General features: G+C 35.0%; 2 protein-coding genes and 1 long non-coding RNA gene across 5 annotated transcripts; 2 read left to right on the top strand and 1 right to left on the bottom strand.

Moving 5' to 3' along the window:
• Positions 1-649: 649 nt before the first annotated feature.
• LOC106313238 (pentatricopeptide repeat-containing protein At1g62680, mitochondrial-like) lies at positions 650-3204 on the top strand. The gene is made up of 2 exons (XM_013751002.1): positions 650-2610; positions 2934-3204. The coding sequence occupies exon 1, from the start codon at positions 691-693 to the stop codon at positions 2305-2307; it is 1617 nt and encodes a 538-aa protein (XP_013606456.1). The 5' UTR covers positions 650-690; the 3' UTR covers positions 2308-2610; positions 2934-3204.
• A 2311-nt stretch (positions 3205-5515) lies between these two features.
• LOC106313800 lies at positions 5516-7905 on the top strand. 3 transcript variants are annotated; one of them, XR_001264496.1, is made up of 7 exons: positions 5516-5884; positions 5969-6096; positions 6166-6315; positions 6609-6753; positions 6899-7097; positions 7188-7381; positions 7504-7905. It is a non-coding gene; the product is annotated as an uncharacterized LOC106313800 (long non-coding RNA). The 3 variants fall into 3 exon arrangements; XR_001264494.1 differs by having other exon boundaries at positions 6899-7381; XR_001264495.1 differs by having other exon boundaries at positions 6881-7381.
• Positions 7906-8681: 776 nt separating this feature from the next.
• LOC106314017 (acid beta-fructofuranosidase 3, vacuolar-like) lies at positions 8682-12710 on the bottom strand. Its single transcript, XM_013751965.1, has 7 exons — positions 12294-12710; positions 11934-11942; positions 11102-11346; positions 10183-10800; positions 9674-10083; positions 9460-9547; positions 8682-9366 (listed from the first exon to the last, which is right to left on the bottom strand). The coding sequence occupies exons 1-7, from the start codon at positions 12640-12642 to the stop codon at positions 9145-9147; spliced, it is 1941 nt and encodes a 646-aa protein (XP_013607419.1). The 5' UTR covers positions 12643-12710; the 3' UTR covers positions 8682-9144.
• Between the last annotated feature and the right edge of the window lie 2445 nt (positions 12711-15155).

The raw sequence follows: 15155 nt of genomic DNA, 5'->3' as shown, positions 1-15155 counted from the left end.
TCTAATAATTGTGTCAGACGTTACAAATGATCAGAACATACACAAGCCAATTACATCCCACAAACTCTCACGCAACTCAGTAACTACCCAACCAAAGCCACATAACTACGCAATAAAATATACACAATCACTCTCACATAACCAAGTTTCATAAAGCTATATCGACAAGTTCCTTGCTAAACAATAAATGCCAAAACATATACAAAGTTATATAAACATTCCTCCCTTTACCACATTAAGCCTATTAACTAAAAACATCATCACTGCACAACACAAACAAATGCACACATTGCTTCACTACAGAACAAAACAACTGAGCTCCACCATAATATACAATATCAGGTAAAAATGAAACAACAACACACACAATGGTCAATACACAACAATTAAACTACTTCAAAGCAAACATTAAAACATTCGAAATTTCAAGTGTTCTATAAATTAAAATAATTTTAATATAAAATAATTTTAATATAAAATAATTTCATTATAAACTCACCCCAATCCCTAGTTAAGAATAATCTGAAGTTTCCAAGCAAAAACCTATTTTGTTAACCAGAGGCGACTGAATTCGATTTGATACAAAGATATAAACCGGAATTAAACCGGTTTAGGTTTCTCGAATTGTCAGTTACCCATTCCCATCTGTAGTTTTTAGGATTCTGAATCAGAGAGAAGGGATCGGAAACAATGAAGAAGTCGATTGCGATGACGGCGAAGAGATTGCTTCATCGGAACCTTCTGGAAAACCCTAAACCCAGAGCAGCATCTCCTCCTTCGTTTACGCATTGCGGCTGCTGGACACGAGCTTTCTCCAGCGCGATTGGTCTCCGAGAGAGGCTGAGCAGAAACCGTCTCCGCGACATCAACCTAGACGACGCAATCGATTTGTTCGACGACATGGTCGAATCTCTCCCCTTCCCTTCGATCATCGATTTCAACAGGCTGTTGAACGCCATCGCCAAGCTGAAGAAGCACGACGCCGTCATCTCTTTAGGGAGAAAGATGGAGACTTTAGGGATTCGAAATGATCTCTACACGTTTAATATATTGATTAACTGTTTGTGTAGCTGCTTTCAGCTCTCTCTTGCTTTGTCTCTTCTTGGGAAGATGTTGAAGCTTGGGTATGAGCCTGATAGAGTCACGCTTGGCTCTCTTGTTAACGGGTTTTGTCGGAAGGATAGGGTTAATGAAGCTGTTTATTTCGTTTGTAAGATGGTTGAGTTAGGGTATAGAGTTGACATTGTTGCTTACAACACGATTATTGATAGTTTGTGCAAGAGTAAACGAGCTAATGAAGCTCTCAGCTTCTTCAAGGGAGTTGAAAGGAAAGGTGTTAGACCTAATGTTGTTACCTACACTTCTTTGGTAAAGGGTCTTTGTAATTCGGGTAGATGGAGCGATGCGGCTCGGCTGTTGAGTGAGATGATCAAGAGGAAGATTAGTCCTAATGTGATTACTTACAGCGCGTTGGTGGATGCATTTGTGAAGAACGGGAAGGTTTTAGAGGCTAAAGAACTTTACGAAGAGATGATGAGGATGTGTATAGATCCTGATGTTGTTACTTACAGCTCGTTGATCAATGGGCTTTGTGTGCAAGGTAGAATAGACGAGGCAAGTGAGATGTTTGATCTGATGGTCAGCAAAGGTTGTTTCCCAGATGTAGTGAGTTACAACACTCTTATTAATGGGTTTTGCAAGTCGAAGAGAGTAGAAGATGGGATGAGACTCTTCCGCGAGATGTCTCAAAGAGGATTAGTTAGCAGTACAGTCACTTACAACACTCTTATCCAAGGTTTTTTTCAAGCAGGGGATGTTGATACGGCTCAGGAATTTTTTTGTCAGATGGATTCTTTTGGTCTCTCTCCCGATATTTGGACATACAACATTTTGTTAGGTGGTCTCTGTGACAACGGGGAGCTAGAGAAAGCATTGGTGATATTTGCAGATATGCAAAGGAGAGAAATGGATCTTGATATTGTCACATATACGACAATTATCCGAGGGATGTGCGAGGCTGGTAAGGTTGAAGACGCTTGGAGTTTATTCTGTAGCCTCAGCCTCAAAGGAGTGAAGCCTGATGTTGTAGCGTACACTACAATGATGTCAGGCCTGTGTAGGAAAGGCCGACACTGTGAAATAGATGCATTGTATACAAAGATGAAAGGAGATGGGCTTATGCTGAATGATGGCACGCTATGTCTTAGAGATGGTGATATAACCTTATCGGCCGAGCTTATCAAAGAAATGTTGAGCCGTGGCTATGCACCATCCGGGGGATGCAAAAAAGCTGTTTCTCTCTTGTAACTATTACTGTGGGTTTTGCATTTCCACTATGATGTTATGCTTGGGTTTTGTCCTGGGAACACATCTGTTTCAGTGGTGATGGAATCACTGGCACTTGGATATGTCTCTAATTCGAGATTTCGAGTTGAGAGATGCTCAATCGCTTCACTCCAAGTTAGAGATTCTGTATATGGACTTTGCATATCAAAGGGATCCTCCAGAAGGGTTTTACGCTTTGCCATCAGCATCATCATAATCAGCGCTATATCTGGTGCCGATAAGCTTTCTTCATCAACCTCCTCCTCATCTCGGTCGACGCTTGAGGTGAAATTTATGTCTACTTATATCAGATCACGCTTCTTGGTTCACATTTTTAGAACACCCCTCGAAAATGCATTCTTATTATAGGCTTTGTTTGATGCAACTTGTCGTCTAATTGGTGCTTTCTTTGAGTCATCTAACTTATATATCGGTCCCATTCTGGTGTCTAACAGTAGCGACAATGCCTTTTCCAGTTTTGAAGAGATAACTATCTCAAAACAAATGGAAGTGTAAATGTATATGAACATAACACGCAAAAAATCTTTGTTGTTTCTTACTTGAGTGTCTTTTTGCACAAATTTGAGATGTAAAACCTCCCAATGCAGGTAGGTACTCGGGAACAGAGGAATGCATGAAAAAGAGACGTATTTGACTGACCGGCATGAGGAAAAGTGAGCATCACTACGTTTGTGCATACACATAACATGCAAGGAACAAAATTGCTCTGCCAGAGGTTTGATTTAGAAAATGCCATGAAGTTGTAAAAAAAGAATTTCCTTAAATGAAAATTCTATGAGCACAAAGACAAATTATACTCATAGTGTATTTCTTCAGATTGAAAAGAAAGGTTCTCAGAAATCGTATCCCTTGTTCTATCCTGATAATCACTTATATTAGTTGAAGTTCTGCAAATTTTAATTTAAAATGATATTATAATTATGATATTCTCTGTTATACGTCTTTCGATGGCCCATCCATAAAGCTAAATTATCTTGCTCTCATACAAAGCTTATCTTCTCTTCTCTCCTAATAACTATTAGGGTGCAACTGGATTAACATTTTTCGGAATATAACTGTTTGGAATACCTTATTCTTTAACATTCCAAAATAAAACTACCATTTACCTGGAATAGAAAATAAACTTCATTCCATTAATTCTCGTGGAATAAATGGAAACAAGTGGAAACAAGTGGAATATAGTTGTAAAAGATTCAGGATAAAAAATGATCGGGAATGATGTGGAATGGAATTAATACAAATAAATCAATAATTGTTTTAATTTAGTTAAGATGTTATCTGTTCGCAAAATGTAGATTTATATGCACAAAATAATAGCAACCTCTTATTTCCTATTTAACACCAAATCGTATGTTCTAACACCATATCGTATGTTCATTATGAAACCAACTAATAAAAAGTATTTCTCTCTTACGGGCATGTCTCTGTTCATCATTGTTATATTATATATATATATATATATATATTTTAAAAAATATATGAAACACTGTTAAAGGTTGTTTTATATATATATCATATATTAGTAGGCTAGTTTTATTTCATATATTAAGAATACTCTTAATAATTTGATCTAAATTCTAGTCACTTTCATTCCATTATGTTCCTTTGAAAGGTTACCATTTATGTTGCAAAATGTTTTCCAGCGACTACTCATTCCATTTAGTAACTTCCTTCATTCCAGTTGTTGACGTTCCACTTTATTTAATTCCTTTGGTTCAGGGTATTCCTAAATTCTGTAACCAGTTACAGCCTTACTCATCGGGTAACAGCTTCACATTTTCCTCCCTTTCCCTTTTGTTGAATCTCCTTTTCTGTCTCTCTGAACGATGGATGGTTGCTTCTCTGTATCACTGTCATGTGATCAATTTGTGAATCAAGCCACTCAATGGTTATGTGTCAAAGAGAGCTATATTCATAACCTCGAGGAAAATCTAGCTGGTTTGGAGCAATTGTTGGAGAGCTGAAGCCAAGGCGAGATGATTTGTCAAAAAGAGTGGAGAGAGAGGAGGACAAAGGTCTACAAAGGCTTGCCCAAAGGTATGGTTTACTAGAGTTGAGACCATTGAAAGCCAAGTCAATGATCTGTTTAGTGTTAGAACAACTGAACTTCAAAGTTGTCTTTGTGGGTTTTGCTCGAAGAGTTTAACATTGACTATTGAGTTATCGTTATGGGAAACGGGTTTTCATGATGTTGAAGGAAGTTGAGAATCCAAAAGCTAATGGGGGNNNNGGGGGGGGGTTTGACGTGCTTGCTGAGAAAGCGCATCAACAATATGGAACCTTCTCAAGGAAGATGAAGTGAGTATGGGTGGAGTTGGCAAAACAACGCTTCTCATATAAATTAACAATAAATTTCTCAAGACAGAGGATGCTTTTGACATTGTGACTTAGATTGTGGTGTCTAAGAGGATTTAAAGATCAAAAACATTCAAGAAGAGGTCGCGAAGAAACTAGGGTTTGACGGATAAGACTGGAACCGGAAAGATAAAGAGCAAAAGACGTGTCACATACATAATGTCCTAATGAGGAAGAAGTTTGTATCGTTGCTAGATGACATGGGAAAATGGATGCAAAGTAATTTTCACCACTCAGGTCTCAGGAAGTGTGTTGGCGCATGGGAGCTAATCTTGAGATGGCCAGTATCTAAGTGAGTATCTCAAAACAAAATTAATTTGTTAAATGTTCGTAAAAATATAATATATTTATCGGTGGATATTTCATGTGAGAGATTTTGTACAAGAACATCTGAAGCATTTTAACCCACCAGAATTCTTAAAAATATATTTTAATGTTTTAAAAGTTTTGTTTAATTACAAAATAACAAAATAATTTATTTATTCAATATGAGCCATAGACAATTTTGATAAGTGCAGAAATAATTTCTTAAGAATTTTTCTAATCTGTGAAATTCTCTTTTTTTCTTCATTTTACTATTTTTTATTTTAGAAGTGTTGAAAATTCTTCAATGCTGATGGCCTAAAAAGTCTCTTTAAGTTTTTCAAGCTATCTATATATATAAAATCATTTTTTCTCTTCTGTGAGGCTGCCACGTCAGCGCCAGGTCAGAAAGTCGAGTCATGTGGTCGTGACATGTGTCCACCGTCCCAAAACTTTGCGTTTCATTTAAGTATAACCGAAGAAGTTGTGGGCTTTATGTTCAGAAGCCGAAACCAAGCGGCCCTTTTGTCTTCATCTCCTACACGCCAAATCTAGGGTTCATGTTCTTCTCTGAGTTGAAACAGAAGATAGATAATATTTGATTTGGTCTCTATCGTCGACGGTAGGCAAAATCAATCCAGACTTTGACCCAAACCTAACTAAAAAGGTCTCCTTGATTCAGCCAGCCACTAACCCCTATTGTCAAAGAGAGAGAAACAAAGAAAGGCCGATGCTTTCACGAGAAGATGAACCCTGAAGTGGAACAAAAATACAAAGAAGAGGAAGCGATACAATATTGTGAATTGCAAAGTAGTTGAATAAGGCACTTAAGCTAATGAAAACAATGTTAAGGCATATGGATACAAGTTGATACGGACATGTAAGTTTTTTTAAGCTCTGATATTGTGTGTTTTATGTTTCAGACATGTAAATTGATTATGTCCTTAAAACTATTTTGTTTCAGTAAAACAAAATATGGGATTGTTCCTAGGAAATTATATGTTGGGGGTATTCTTTATCAGAGATGAAATTCGTATGTATTTCAGCTAATTCTTTCAACGAACTCCCTGCAACGCCCATGATCATCTCAAGGTAAAACCTTTTATTCTAGCCTCTATCTCTTGAGTAGTATATTAACCGGATTGTAATCTATCTTATCAGAGCTTGATCACATGCGCGAGCATCACTGAGAGAAACACATAGAAGATTGTAGAGATGAAAAATTGAGAAGATTTTGAAAGAAGACTCTTATCTGTAAATTACGATGACTCAGTCTCCAAATTAAAATGGGAAAACCTTCTTTCCAAGCTGGTAAACATCCTCTTCACAAAATCTATATGACTGATGTACTAAAACTTGCTAATTTTCATGTGAATATGACTACATAAATTTTTTTAACTGACTGTATATAATATATTTCTTAAACAAAGTAGAATTGTGCTTTAGCGTCATGTGTATCCTTCATCTTTGTTTTTCTCTTTTTATATTATCATAGATTATCTTCTTGAATGGGAAAATACGTATGTGTTATAGAATTTTACAGGTCTATTGGGTTTTAGGTAAGTAACAAATTCTTATAGGGATATATCATTTTCTATGTGCAGGATGGCTTTACTTTGGCTTGGAGATACAATATTGACACTACGTTTACATCCGGCTGCGTCACTTACGGACCACACCTGTAGAGTTGTTTTTTTATATGTTGGAGCTAGCAGACTCTTTTCTGGTTCCGTGGACAATTCTATAAATGTAAGTAGTGACTTTGAAATTATATGTTCAGTGGATTTGCTTTATCACCTTCTAAATAAGTTTTTCATGGATCGTTGTTGTTTATTTTGCCTTATGTTTATTTGGAGAGTTATATTGAAATGTGTAGGACATTGATATGTTGCAGTATTTGTTTTCAAGAACAACCAACTAGCTTTCGAGTCTGCTGCAACGGATCTCGATCAGCTGCAAACAACGTGTTCATCCTAATCGCTTTTATCATATTTTATGGGTTCTTGATCATTCCTATTTCCTACCGCAGATTTATCACCTTCAAAGCTATTTTTAACAATTTCACAGGGAGACGACTTCACCAGATTGGATTTGTACGGAAACAAAATCTTAACTTCTGTTTTCTTTTTTTTTTCTCCCTCTAGTTTATCTGTTCTTTGCCGGCGTTTGTGTTATGGTAAAAGGGCTTGGCGGAAGTTGCTTACGTGAAAAGAAGTCTGCATATCAAGCTATGAAGAAATACATCAATGTACAATTAGCTGAAGATCATGTAGCTCACCGCCAAGCCCGTGAGCGTTCACAGATTTGCAATCAGACTACAACTGAGCTCTCTATTGATAAGAAAGACAATATATATGATTTTGAGAAGACTTATGAGGTAAGAATTTTGCAATTTTTTTTCCTTTTGTTCTGTGACTGTTCCTGAAGCAAGTAATGTCTCTTTGGACAATTGGATTTATTCCTGACTGGGGTCATGCTAATGCAATTATATTATTGTAGAAAGATTGAGGACCAGATTGAAGCTTTAAGTTAGGACAGAGGGAAAGATGGAGGATACTTTTATGTCGATGAGAACTTTGTAGAAAATGTTATAGACAGGAAGTCAAGGTGCAGATCAAACATTGGTTTAGCATTTTAGAAACGTGAGCAAGATCAAATGAAAAACTTGAAAGAGAGTCAGTGATTGCAAGTGTGGAAATGGGCACACAGCTTCAAGACTCTATCAGTAAATGTATGCAATATATAAGGTCATTTGTAATGCTATCCACCGGTCGCTTACGATGACGGTATTTGTCAAAAATGCCTAGGCCAAGCCAACATCTGTATAAAAAGAGAGATGCTGAGAGTAACAGAAAGTTGAATGTCTCATAAATATGTTATATTTTATCTATTCATTGATTATTTATTGATGTGATCTATAAATCCATGTTCATTCTCCATTGTTTAATGATACTCTAGAAGATCCACTTAATAATGCCATAAAATTAATTTGATGTTTTAACAAAATATTTTGGAAAATCTACATAAAATTTAACTGACAAAATCAATTGTTTTAAAAATATTGAACTTAAAAATTTTGAATTTCACAAAACAAAATAAATTAATATAAAAACTAAAAACTATCAGAAAAATTAGCTTGATATCTAGGTTTAAATTCTTAAAATATATTAAAAATATTTAGTTAAATCTTAAAATATCAAATATTCAATATCTTAAAACAAAATGAAAATCAGTATCAAAATAACTATAGATAAATATTGTTAAGGAAATAAATAGTGCACCTGATATGTTATGTGTAACATGTAGATGTCCACATGATTGCTACTGGAATCAAGCACAAGTATGGATGTTAAAAATTAGATTCAACTTTAGCCATTTTGCTTCTTTTGAACTATAAAGACAATCATATTTGAATTTCCTTCAAATATTTTCCACTAATCAATGAGCCGTTCATTTAGCATATGACATTTTCTAATTACCGGATCTACTAACAAATATCCTTATACATGCATGTAACTTAAAAACTTAGTATGCTGCTTTTTGTTTCGTACTAACTCTTAGTATGCTGCTTTTTGTTTCGTACTAACTATGAAACCAATCACATGTGAATTTCCTAATCATGATTTTCCACAAATTACAAACTATTCCATATCCATCTCATACTATTAAATTGCCGGTAACAATAACAAATTACATTACAGATTCTTGCTACTAAGATCACCAGTATTTTAAAACTAAATCAACCTCACAATCTGATGAACTCACTGATACCCACATAAACTTCTCTCCCTTTTGTTCAACGGCAACACGAACAATATTTTCAAAATATAGAAAATTCACACACTTATTACATCCTAATGCAAACTCAACGTACAAACAAAACTAGCTTACAAAATAGTATACTTCAAGCAAAAAAATATACCATATCCCGCGCGCAGCGCAGACCGACCCTAGTCTATTTATATAAGTTTGCATACATTTTAGATTACATATTAATATAACTTTTGTTAATAAATAATAATCAATGCTATTGCTCTAAGAAACAACAACTAATAACGTTAAAACCATCCAACGCCTCAAACTTAAACCAACCCCATGCCCACATTAGAAGAAAATGAACATCAATATGCATTTCAAATTTCATGATGAATTGTGAAGGAGCACCAAATCGGCCGCAGAGTAAGGACGAATAAAAGCACTGTTCATTTGCCAGACCTCAAATGACGCCGTAATGGTAGCATTAAAGGCATTGTTGAACAAGAAGAGCTTCGCAGCTCCGTAGGTGGCTTCTGTCGGATATACTCTTGACGTAATACATGTTCTCCCACCTTGTCCGAACCCTTCTATTATCGAATGATCCACCTACGTACACACAATTGAAATATAATAATATATAAAGTAAAAACTAATACTAGATTTAAGTGTATGGTTTGATGAAAGGATATAATATTTTACCAAGATTCTCATAGTCAATTTCTCCTCTTTAAGGACCGGTACGAAGCTTCCATATACCGATTTAACCACATCGTTTGCCATTGTCGACCTATTTAATGACATTTTGATTAACTTTAAGTCAATATTTTCTGATATTTAAAGGAACTTCGTAATTACTTAATTTGTATAAAAAGAAGAATGGAATCTATCAATGCATGTTTAACATGAAAATTACCTTAAGGTGTCAGTGCAAAAGAAAGTTTTGAGTTCAGAATTTTTCCCCTTAGTCACATAGAAGTAAACCGTAGTTTGTTCCGATAAGCTTTCATCAGTAAGAACAGAGAATCCGAAAGGCCCTAAAGCACCACTTACAGTTGAACCTCCACTTGTTTCACAGCTGAAATCTTCTTCAGCTTCCACGGATTCATCTCCGGTGATTTTTTTGAGATCTTCTTTGTTGATCTCGAACTCAGCCTCTATGTCTAGCTGAGCCGTGGAACTTACATCAACCTGAACCACCGTCTCTGGTTTAACCTTCATGTCGAACTTCTTGCTGCTCAGTCTCAAAGATTTGACTTCTTCAACTGGCCATTGGAGTAAGTTTTTTCCCGTCTTCGTGTCTAGGACAACAGTTCTAGGGATGCTCTGCTCATGATTTTAACAAATTTAACCCTTAACTTGGGTCACAAGTAACTAACACATCAAAGCCTAACTTTCATAGCACGTTAGGTAGGGAAAACATACCTGAACAGAAGACCAACCCTTTTGTACATCAGCAGCTTCACTGTCAGATTCACCGATCCAACCCCACAAGATTCTTCGTCTCTTATTTCGATCGTAAAACGTTTTTGACGCATAAAATTTCCCGTAATCATATCGCAAACCGGTACTTATCCCAACATCGAAAATAGGATCATCCGGGATCCATGTTCCATTTGAATCATAATATGTCCCAATGGCATAATGGTCGATCCTAGTATCGTCCATGCTAGCCTTCAGGATATGTTTCACATCCGGTCCATTGACAGAAGTGTCAAGCCCGTTGATTTCAGTCTTGGACACCGGGTAAAAGTCAATGCACTCCCACATTCCCGTATCAGGGACCTGGTGCAACAAGTTATCTAGTTTCTCGTAGGTTTTAAAATCGGTAGTATCATAGACTAGAGATATTCCGGTTCTGTTGACCTTGGAACCAATGGTAATCCGCCATTTTCCATCCAATGTCTTCCAAGCCGTTGTTGGGTCACGGAAGTCCTTGGCTCCGATACCTGGAGGCGGTACAAGAACAGGGTTGCCAGAGAACTTGGTCCATTTCATTAAAAGGGGGTCACTGGGATCTTCAGGATAGGCAAGATTTAGAACCTAAAAACAATAATTATTATTAGTAGTGTAATCCATTGGTCCGACCAAATTGGATTTATCTCAATAGTTAATTCAGATTTTAGTTTTTTTTTTGAGCAAAAGTTAATTAAGATACAGTTAGTTCAACAAGTTAGAAAGAAGTCATACCAGATACGAATTCGAGTCCAATAGTAAATATTATTTATTTACCTTTTTCCAAAAATATCACAAATATTATCAAAACCTTATATTGGAATCGTATAAAATTATAAATCGACGATCACGAGTAAAAAAAAGATGAAGAGGATTTTAAAATTATTACCTGTACGAAGTTGTCGGTGGAACCGGTGTAGAGCATTACAATGGAGCCATCATCGAGCAAAGTGGCGGAACCGGTCCAGACGCCGTTAGCGTCGTACCACTGGTCAGGAACCATGGCTAATGGGAAGTGAAACCAGTGTATAAGATCCTTTGAAACGGCGTGACCCCAAGCAATATCACCCCAGACGGCTCCATTTAGATTGTATTGATAGAAGAAATGATACAATCCCTTATAGAACAATGGACCTGGACGCATGATTAACATTCGTTTTTACCAGAAAAAAAAACATTCGTTCATTTGATGCGACGAAAACACAAGTTCTGTAATGTATTATGGATCTTGTGGTGAATAATGAAATCATTGGTCAACTAAGTTACTAGAACGAGTCGGACCACAAAATAGACAGCTAAACAATAACTGGCATGCAGTTTGAACAATGAACATGATTCACGTGGTATAGAAAACAGGTCAGACAAATAATTAAACTAAACTTTAACTTATAAAGAAAAATAATAATTAAACTAAACAATAAATCTTTTAAGAAACGTTCAGGTGTTCATAATTTCTCACAATATTGTTGTTTCCATTTTTTTCTTTTTGTTCCATTGACTTTTTAATTTTGTCCGCAAACGACTATTTTTTTTTTTCATTTTAAAATATATATCTTCCTTTTTCTCAACATACTTCTACCAGCTGTGAAGGTTTCATATTGAAGTTAAATCATTTTTATAATACGTTCTCCATAATTTACAGAAACAACAAAAACAATGTTAATGGGAAAATAGTTACTTGTAGAAGAAAAAACAAGAGAGGAGATACGGTAGAATCTAACCATTAGGATCTGCAGATGGTGAAGCCAGATAGTTGCCATTCACAAACGCCAATGGATGGAGAAAGTAAGAGCCAAAAGAAGATGGGAAAAAAATTAAATGCGAAATGAAACCGATAGTCATACATCATACATGTTAAAAAAAAAAGAAATTGTATGATTCCTGATTTAAAATTTTACGGATTTCAAAGAAAATATAGTTGACATCACTCTTGCGTGATTACTTAACTCGTGTTCCTTAAGCTATGATTATAAAAATAGTCAAGAACTCTAATCTTCATGAAATTACGAAAAGGAAAAGGAACACTTTGAACTGTTTTGCTATTTACATATATATAATTAGAAAATCACTAATGTTAATACCGTTCATCCAGTTCTTCTCAGGCTGAAAATGAAACGCCGTTCGTTGCCACGACAACATCGTATTGTTCCACGCAAACGGTTCTGTTTTCCGAAAGTTTCTCTTCTCCGACACACCGGCCAAATGAGCAGGTGACTTCGTCATTGTTTCATCACTTCCACAATTCTTGCTTGCAGATCCGTTGTGTATAACAATGAGAGTGACGTACAAAGCGATCAAGAGCAAGATGACGGCGCGATGGACTTTGATGGGTTGTCTCCGACGGCTTTCCAAGATCAGGTCGTCGGATCTTGAATCTGATAATGGTTTTCGTCGGAAGATGACAGGCAAGAGAGCATCCGAGCTCGCCATTTATTTTTCGTTTTTTTTGTGCAGAATTGATGCATGTAACAGGAAATGGCAAATACACTATATCTTGGAAAATCATTCACAAGAATAATCTCAATATTAAGTTATATTATCTGAGACAGGTCAGCAGATCAGAGCTGTGATTTTTTTTTTGTATTTATTAAACACTAAAATTCATGTTAGCAGGCTATAAGCCTATTATTATTATTTTGAAATAACAGGCTATAAGAGCATGATTATTGGAGGTTCTTGGACTGGAGTTTTAATTGAAATATAAGAACCCGTCTCTTAATTTTTAACTAAAAAAGCTAAGAACCGGTTTTTAAATAAGAGTTTTAAAAACCAGTTCTTAGTTTTTTTAATTAAAAGTTAAGAGACGGGTTCTTATATTCCGCTAAAAACTCCACCCTAAAAACTTCTCAATAATCATGCTCTAAGCCTACAAGTCAATAGTTTGTTTAATACGCAGTTAGGGGATATATTCAACTGAGAGTTTTAGGTGATACGTATTAAAATGACAAATTCACTGTTATTTAAACATGAATTTTAAAAACACATTTAAAATCCACTGTTATTGAACTTAACATTTCGTAGAGTACTCTAAAATTCACTGTTATTGAAAATATTTTAAGTTGTGGAGTTTTAAAGTTTTCAGGTGATTTTACGGTGTTTGTGTGGAGTTTTTTAGTTAAAAAAAATTAAAATCCAAATCCCATGGTTTTAGGTTATATTCTAGAGTGGTTTAACAAAAATCACCTAAATGTGTGCGACTTATTAAAATCATCTAAACTCCTTTAAATGTCAAATCAAATGTTATATTGAATACAATTTATATCGGCAAAATGGATTTTGGGGCAATAATATAGTTGACCAATTCGGGCTACTATAATGCATACATAACAATTTTGGGGCAATAATGTAATGCATACGTGATACGTAACGATTGTTATGCAAAAAGTGTGTTTTTGTTAACCGGTTTTACCTGCTTGCAAATAAATTGTTTTATTTTTCTTAGTAATTTAAATCATTGGTAGTATAATAGTTTGTATAATAAAAATGTAAAGATGGATTATATTATTTGGTTGACAAACTGATCTGTAGTGTGTAGATTAGTATTGGTTAAATATGATATAGTACGTGACCCAACTAATCCTTAGTATATAAAAATCAATTACGCAATATATACAGTTAGTTAAACTATTTTTTATTTTTATATATCAATAACCGTGTGTATATTTTTTAAAATAAAATGGTGTATTAATTTTTAGATTATGTGTGCTCGACATTTATTATACATTTAAAATTATCTTTAACGCGGGAACCTTTTAAAAATGAATAAAAATCATAGGTAGTGCAAATGAATAAAAATTTTAGTAAATGAATGAAAAATCTATGACCGGGCAAAATACCTGGATCCGAGAACCGACCGAACTTGACTCAAAATTTATACCACCCAAAGATATCTTAACGGATCCAAGATTCTGGTATCTGAAGAACCATATCCAAATCCGATGAACCATATCCAAATCCGATCTAAACCAAAATAGTTTGATATCCAAATAACTATATGATTGTGTTATAATTCTATTAAATTCAATTCATAATATTTAATTATGTGATACCTAACATACATCATATTTTATTGATATTTGTTTTCATTTTCAAATAAAATAAATAAAATTGACTTGAAAATTATGCATAGCTATAATGCATACATAAGGACTGTTTTATGTAATGCAAAAAGTGTGTTTTTGTTAACCGGTTTTACTGCATACACTACAAGAAAACATATTTTTTACGAGGGCAATATTCGTTGTAAATTCGTTGTAAACGGGGTTTTACGACGAATTAACCTCGAAATACTTTTCGTTGTAAAACGTCCGTCGGAGATTTCGTCGTAAACGACTTGTTATGTTTACGACGAAAATAATTCCTCGTAAAGCGCAGAGAAAGGTTTCGTCGTAAACGAGACGTAACTTTCATGGTAAACTCCACGTAACTCTTTCGATGTAAAGCAGACGTAAATATTTTCGTTGTAAAGAACATGTAAACCTTTTGATGTAAAACCCTCGTAAATCTTTCGACGTTAATCACTCGTAAAAAATTACATGAAGTTTACATCGATTCTTATTATTAATATATATATATTGAATTTATTTTGAATTTATTTAATATTCAGAATTTAAAATAATTTAAATTTTAAAACGAAATATGAAAATGAAAAATATATTTTAAAAAAAGCATTTAAAAGTCATACAATAATATTTAAATTCATAATACAAATAGAAATATAAAAAAACTACATATTCTCGAAGTAGTCGGTGGGGTTGCTCGGCTGTTGACGGGTTGGATCGGACTCTTGGGGATCTCGTACTGGCAACCCAAGAGTGGCTCGTCTCTCACTCAACATTCTCTGCATAACCGGGTTTCCCACGGCCATAATGTCTAGCAAATCCTCAAGAGAGTCTAAACGAACCTGCTGGCTATCCATTCGAGCTTTCATCTGAGCAGTCTCT

Source organism: Brassica oleracea, chromosome C9 (assembly GCF_000695525.1).
Source record: "Brassica oleracea var. oleracea cultivar TO1000 chromosome C9, BOL, whole genome shotgun sequence".
Lineage (NCBI taxonomy): Eukaryota > Viridiplantae > Streptophyta > Magnoliopsida > Brassicales > Brassicaceae > Brassica > Brassica oleracea.
The sequence above is the reverse complement of the archived record's forward strand: the minus strand, read 5'-3'. Positions and strand labels throughout refer to the sequence as shown.